Genomic DNA, 6,915 nt, shown 5'->3' on the forward strand with positions numbered 1-6,915 from the left:
TTGTGACTATGATTGTGATTATGATTATTGCTGTTGTGACTTGTTGTTGATGTTAAAGCATTTGCGTTAAATGCATTTGTAGTAGTTGCTTTGACTTTGATGGTCTTGCCATTGGCTGTCACTTTAAGTTGACGTATTTCAGGGAAAAATTCGATCATTAATATCTCAAGTAGTTCCTAATAAGAAATTTTTATTAAAATTGAATTAATAAATATTTTAATAACTTACGTAAAATAATTGCTTATTATAAATTGGATTTTGTAAAGCATCAAAGACTTTTAGCACACCATGTTTGGCAGCTTGTGCACCAACCAAATTGCATAGCACCTCCGGTATATTATCCATTAGTAATGCTTTTGCAGCATTTGTTGTCATCTCTTTCATATCATCAGAACGTACTGGATATGCGGAAGCTAAAACACCTCCTGGCCAAAATGATTTTAGAATGGCGGAAAAATAATGATGTAGCATTGATTCCTCAAAGAGACCCATCACAGATTCACGTATTTGCCTTAAGTAAATAAATGATAATAAATATTGAATATATATTTTAAATATTTTATATTTATTAAAGCAAATATTTTAATATGTTCTTTTATATATAAAATAATATTATATTAATCATTTCAAATCGTCAAAAACTTCTAATGGATATAAAATGTAAATAAATGTAAATTACTTGTGATGTATACATAATTATTGTTCTTTTTAAGTATTGAAAAGAATGAATTGCACTTGTATTTTAATCTAAAATTAATATATTATTACTACTATTGCATATCGACTGATCCCCACTTTATGTACTTACCTATTAATTGTTCTACCATAAGTTATTTGTACAAACGAAATCATACTCTTTCGTAGCCATTTAAAAACTCCACCCATATCGAATATTTCTCCCAACAGTGCATATAGTGGTTCAGCTATAGAATCTTTAACATCTAAATCAGTTAGAAGTTTTGCATCACCTGCTGTGTCACCTTCCAAATATGTTGATATGTCTTCCTCATCACGATGTAAACCCCAAAATGGATCTGCTGCTTTATTTAATTCATTTGCTTTGGCAGCATCACTTTTAAATAAGGTTGACAATGAAAATTTGGATTTTTTCGGAGATGGCATCGTTTGTTTTAAATGATCTGAACTGGGACTCAAAAATGTATAAATTGCTTCGCTGCCATTTAGATGATCATCTTCTAGAATAAACTATTTTAAAAAACAAAGGATAGTATTATAAAATATTATAAAATATGATGAGCTAGAGAAGTCAATAAATATATTATTTTTTTTCTGTTTTGAAATGCTAAGAGTATAAATTTGAAAACTTATAGTTGATACAATAACTCCAAACAACCACTTAAGAATTATGAAAACCATAATGATAATGAAAATTCTGATAAAGCATAATCTGACAGGATCATTTAAAGCTAAGCTTAGCGTAGCTATACATAATATAGATTGCACATTTTAAATAGCACAGGTGTGATCCACAAACAATATATATAATTTTGGTTGCATGAGTTTAGGATATTATAAGGTAAGGATGAAGTAAGAAGTAGTTTTGTTTGGGATAAAGGATGGATGAAGGGTAGTTGGGTTTCAGAAGCAGCTGGGTTTACGGCCCAAAGCCAGTCGTCAATCATAGGAGGTTTAGCACTCCTGCTAATATAGCAGTTTCGTTCTTTTGTCCTGCCAACAGTCATCATTATAAACTTAACAACTTTGAAAACTTTGTTGTTATAAAATAGTGAATTTGAAGCAGTGGACATGCTGCAATATAGGACGCAGATAGCCATAGACTATACTCAACCTTACTGAAGTTATCTCCGTTGCAATAGATGCAGATGTATTTATGATATAAAGGAAGAGAGATCGAAGTATGAAACTAAAAGAAACGAAAAGGTAAGACTCTACTTACTGTTGAGTCATTTGAATGTTTATTCAAAAAGGTCAAAAAGTAGTCACTGGACTTTATTTTCGTGCGTTGTTAGTTGATGTTTGAACTACCTACATAAAGTCAGACTCAATCTATTCATTTTAAAACTTCGACCAACAAATTTTTCTATATAAAAATCTATCCAATAGTCATGTACAAACTTATGACATAAATAACTCTTACACAACTATGATTAATATGAATAAATATATATCACTTTGCCTAATATAGTACATAAAAATGATATGTTATTAAATAATGAATTCTCCATGGGATTGCATTAATTATTCATTATACAATGTAAGGCAAATCTAAATTTTTTTTCATATTATAAATAAAAAATATTATTAATAACACTTACATTGAGAAACTTTTGTATTTGTCCTCTCGCTTTTTCTAGGGCTTGTTTGTCATTTTTCAGAAAGAAAAATTTAAAATTTGTAGGCAAATCAAGTGATTTTAAATTAGCCGAAACGTGCCTTAATTTTCGTTGTAGATCCTATAAAAATAGAAAATTATGATATAAACTTTTTAAATAAAAAATTTATTTGATATACCATACAATCATACTAAATTATATTATGCAAAATAAATTTAGAACTAATTTTTATCTAGCTTAAAATAATTTATTAGTACTTATTATATAGAAATTTATAATTAAAAATAAACTTATAGGAATACAAGAACAAAGTTAAAGTTTATCTTATAAATTTTTATAACAGTATTTAAAAAGCCTTTTTTTAAATTAAGAAAAAATTATATTATTTAAACAAATTTTGTGCATGGATATTCAGAGCCTCGGTGGCGCAGTAGGCAGCGCGTAAGTCTCATAATCTTAAGGTCGTGAGTTCGAGCCTCACCCGGGGCAATATTTTTTAATAATTATAGAAATGCATATATACCTATATAGAAGTATTTTCGAACTTACGTGTACTTGATTTAAGGATCTCATAACAACCCAGCCACTTGAAATGTTACCAAGTCGTGCCTCCGATTTTCCAGTACCTGAAGATGGCGGTGCATTTATATCTTCATCAACATGCACTAAAATCATAAATTGCAGTGATTCTTTTTCATCTGAAACCTATGTATATAATAAAAGGAACCATTAGCTAACATTTAAAAAAGAAAGAATTTCGTAAATGAACAGTACACCTAATGCAAATATAATTAATTAAGAGTACAAGAAATATAGGAAGAAATAACGCATGTGGTTTAGATATTTCATTAATTTATAAAAATACATACCTCTACACTTTGTATAGTCGCCTTCCATTTGCCCAAATGTTCAGTCCATGCATCTGTACGTTTTAAATGCGCTTCCGTTTGTCTTTTTTCATTTTTCAACCAATCCATCTCCTTTTCCAGCATTTGCAATACCTTCGATTCTGGTTTCACTGAGTATTTCAAAGCATCGAGTGCTTGAATTTTTTTATCGATGCGTTCCTGTATTTGTTCTAACTTTTTTCTTGAATAAGACGTATGCGCTGCTACATCCATTGTTGCAGTACCACAGCCATCTGGATCTAATGAGGTAGTTTGTTCATCCTGATTATCATTCAGTGTGCGTAATAGTAAGGTGGGATCTTTAAAATCGTCCGAGTTAATTGTTTCTTTAAATAAACGATACTGTTCGCTCAACACAAATGGTGGATAATATTTTTCTTCTAAAGTTTTCACTATATTCTTTTGTATATCAAAAAATATATCAGGACCAGTATCGCCAAGTAAAAATGTTTCTATCAATTTTCTTTCATGTTTATCAATTTGTATTTCAGGCTTTGGCACTCGAATGTAAGTATAAAATATTTCAGTGCCCAACTGATGCCAAGATGTTTTATTGGTATGTTTCATTTCTTCCACTGCTAAATAAAATCCAACTAATGCACTGGCTTTTAGTGGTTCTAAGAAAATTGTTAGGTATCTACGACCAACAGATGTGCTAAGTATTTCAATCAATGTGAGATCCTTTAAAAATAAAATAAAATATAGTCAAGTGAGTAGTTTAAAAATATTATATGTACACTTACCAAATCACTGGAATAATTACCATTCCAACCAAATTTAGACAAATTCTTTTCACATTGAATTTTTGCAAAGTTCAGTTGCTGCACATAACGTTTTAAACGTACAGCAGCAGATATTTCTGATTTGGAGAGGTTATGATCGTCTGTATCTGGAACAATAAATTAATTTGTATTATATATGCTTGTCTAAATTAGAATATTTTTAAAGAGTTTGTACCTTTGGCACGTTGTAAGTTTTGCATTGTGGTGGCATGCATTAAATCATTAACAATGCTCTTTCGTATAAGTGATAATTCCTCCAAATTACCGGAATTATTTATTATCTTCAAAAAATCTTCAAAACTTGCTGCGTATTCATAGCTACGTTTATTGATAGCAGCTGCTGCTAGACGTGACTCAATGTTTTGTACAACTTTTTGATTGATATAATCCGGTGATGTCAACATTTTAATCATGGGAAAGAATACTGCAAGTATATCAAGTCATGTAAATCTTTTTTTTTTTTTGAGAAGGTTGTGAATATATTTACTTTTATATGATAAAATTTCACATAGTAACACTTTTAATGGTGGAAGAGAATAACCTCTTGGCAATAATAATATCACCATTATTTCACATAATTTATGCAAAAATTCCATTTCTTTTTCTTCACTGACCAAATATGAATTTGTTGAAAACACTGGCGCACTAGAAGTTTCAACACTGCAATATATAAATGTTTTATAGTTAATAATGTATATTGTTAGTTGTATATAATTATAATACTTACGCCCTTGCTTCAGCAATGCGTATCTTTTCTAAATGTACTGTAACCCGATTAACCATATCTACAGCTATAATTTTTGGTGCATCCATTTTTATGGCACGATCATGTATTTTTTGAACAGCATTCCAGAAGTCCTCACGTACGATGTCATTGATAAGCTTAGGCTTAGTCACCACATAACTAAAAATAAATGGTTTAGTTGCTATTAAATTATTTGTTTAAGTATAATATGGTGTATTAAAATTAAATAAAAATTTAATTAATAATTTTTATGTCTTATAAGAGAAATGTATATTTAACTGTTTCGGTTACTATTGCATATCAATGATCAGATACAATAAAATATCTATTATCAGTCTTCTTGAAAAATACTATCAGTCTACACACCTATTTCGGTCACTATTAAATATCAGTTATCAGTTCCTTTAGATTTTAATAACAGAAGAGTACACACAGCTGTTTTGGATACTATTAAATATCCATTATCAGTCTTCTTGAAAAGTACTATCAGAAAAGTCTATATTCCTGTTTTGGTTACTATTAAATATCAATTATCAGTTTTTTTGGAAAGTATTAACAGAAAAGTGTATACAGCTGTTTCGATTACTGTTCTATAGTATACATATATATTACACTTATAGTAAATAATAGTATTGATAGAATACTGAAGAAAGTAAAGAAAAAGACATCTATCGCATAGTAGAGAAAAGACCTCATACCATACCACTACCAAACAATTCCAAAAAAATAAATTTTAATAATTAATTTATAATAATTTTAAATTATTTAAAACCGTTTACGTCACCACTGACATTATATTTATACAATACATATATCTATATTTAACTATAGATAAATATTCATCTATTTTTAGCTCTTTGTGTCGTATTACTAAACAATTTATAACCACAATATGACGTATATACTTTTTCGTATATACGTATATATGTTTTCTAAAAAGTTCATATGCCTTCAGAAAATTCTCTTAATACTCCCGTGGTTATTTTTGTTTTGCTGTATTACTATGAAAATTATAAACTGGTATAATTACATAATTATATGGTATTATATATATATATAAAGCTTATAACTATGGCGATTTTGCAGTCTGCAAACTACGTTTATATCTTTAGATCTCAGTTTATATAGTATAGTTCATTTTAGCACAATTAAGTAGTAAAGTTTTAATGATATACAGTTTGGTAGCTCGTAAAATTGAAAAAATTTTAGCAATCCCATTGTTAGGCCACTAAAGAGACACAAGTCTTTCGATTTGCTGATGGGTCACTATAGGTTAAAAAATCGTTCTGCTAATATTCTTTTCAATGACTTTTACCGAAAGAGGAGAAAGTAGGGCTTGGAGTCACTAGGCAATGTAACATGTCTAGCGCAACCTTAATCCAAGCATTCACAGCATTCATGTAGCACTACTGAATAGTTACTTGGCACCCGCTAGGTAATGAACTTATACTGCATACTGCGAGTCCTATCCCCAAGAACGGACGGGTCTACATCCCGGAGCCACTCATCAAGTATGATGACCAAATGTCATTCAACATTCCCAAAAGGGACAATACAAGCAGATCGCTGTTGACTACAACAACAACAGTCCTATTCCCAAGAATTTAAGTTTGAGTTGTGCACATGGTTTGTAATTGTCACGTAAGGGTTTTTAATCAGCCGTCAATGTAGGACGTAAAGTAGATAACATAAAAAACATTACATGTGGTTGGGTATTGGTTCTGTTAGAGGCGAAGGGTAGATATTCTCACATTACTAAATTTAAAAATTTTTATTTTCTTAAATAATAGGCTATCGATTGGATTAGTTAATGCCAAAAACAAAAATTTTTATCATTGAGTTGAATTTTTATCTAAAATAAATCTCAAGAGAATACTGCATTATTCGAACTCTATTATCTTTATACAAATAAACAGTAAATGTAAGAAATAGATAACTTATATTCCTAGACCTAATCTAAATAAATTTTTGAAATTTTTTTAAACAGTCTTACCCCAACCAAGGCAGCATGAAATCCCGCAATACATATTCAATTATTTGTTGTAATTGTAGGTCAACAGTCTTCCCAAATATCAATGGCAAATTTGATGGATTCTTAATTGGATTTGGCAAATCGAAAATACTGCTTCTGAAAAACAAATAAAAAATAATACAGAATACAAAAT

General features: G+C 29.5%; 1 protein-coding gene and 1 non-coding gene across 2 annotated transcripts in view; one reads left to right on the top strand and one right to left on the bottom strand.

Annotated features, from left to right (window-relative positions):
• Nucleotides 1-5: 5 nt before the first annotated feature.
• LOC119666887 (sorting nexin-25-like) overlaps nucleotides 6-6,915 on the bottom strand; it is a gene marked incomplete at its 3' end in the record, with an annotated part of 10,759 nt that continues 3,849 nt past the window's right edge. The window contains exons 2-12 of the mRNA XM_038076165.1: nucleotides 6,744-6,878; nucleotides 4,733-4,909; nucleotides 4,493-4,665; nucleotides 4,181-4,429; nucleotides 3,967-4,112; nucleotides 3,185-3,904; nucleotides 2,865-3,020; nucleotides 2,298-2,435; nucleotides 809-1,206; nucleotides 229-511; nucleotides 6-176 (exon numbers count right to left, since the gene is read on the bottom strand). Of these exons, the coding sequence (XP_037932093.1) occupies nucleotides 6-176; nucleotides 229-511; nucleotides 809-1,206; nucleotides 2,298-2,435; nucleotides 2,865-3,020; nucleotides 3,185-3,904; nucleotides 3,967-4,112; nucleotides 4,181-4,429; nucleotides 4,493-4,665; nucleotides 4,733-4,909; nucleotides 6,744-6,878 (2,746 nt within the window). The remainder of the gene's footprint in view (nucleotides 177-228; nucleotides 512-808; nucleotides 1,207-2,297; nucleotides 2,436-2,864; nucleotides 3,021-3,184; nucleotides 3,905-3,966; nucleotides 4,113-4,180; nucleotides 4,430-4,492; nucleotides 4,666-4,732; nucleotides 4,910-6,743; nucleotides 6,879-6,915) is intronic.
• Trnam-cau lies at nucleotides 2,732-2,804 on the top strand. The gene has a single exon. It is a non-coding gene; the product is annotated as a tRNA-Met (tRNA).

Source organism: Teleopsis dalmanni, chromosome 1 (genome assembly GCF_002237135.1).
Source record: "Teleopsis dalmanni isolate 2A chromosome 1, ASM223713v2, whole genome shotgun sequence".
Classification (NCBI taxonomy): Eukaryota; Metazoa; Arthropoda; class Insecta; order Diptera; family Diopsidae; genus Teleopsis; species Teleopsis dalmanni.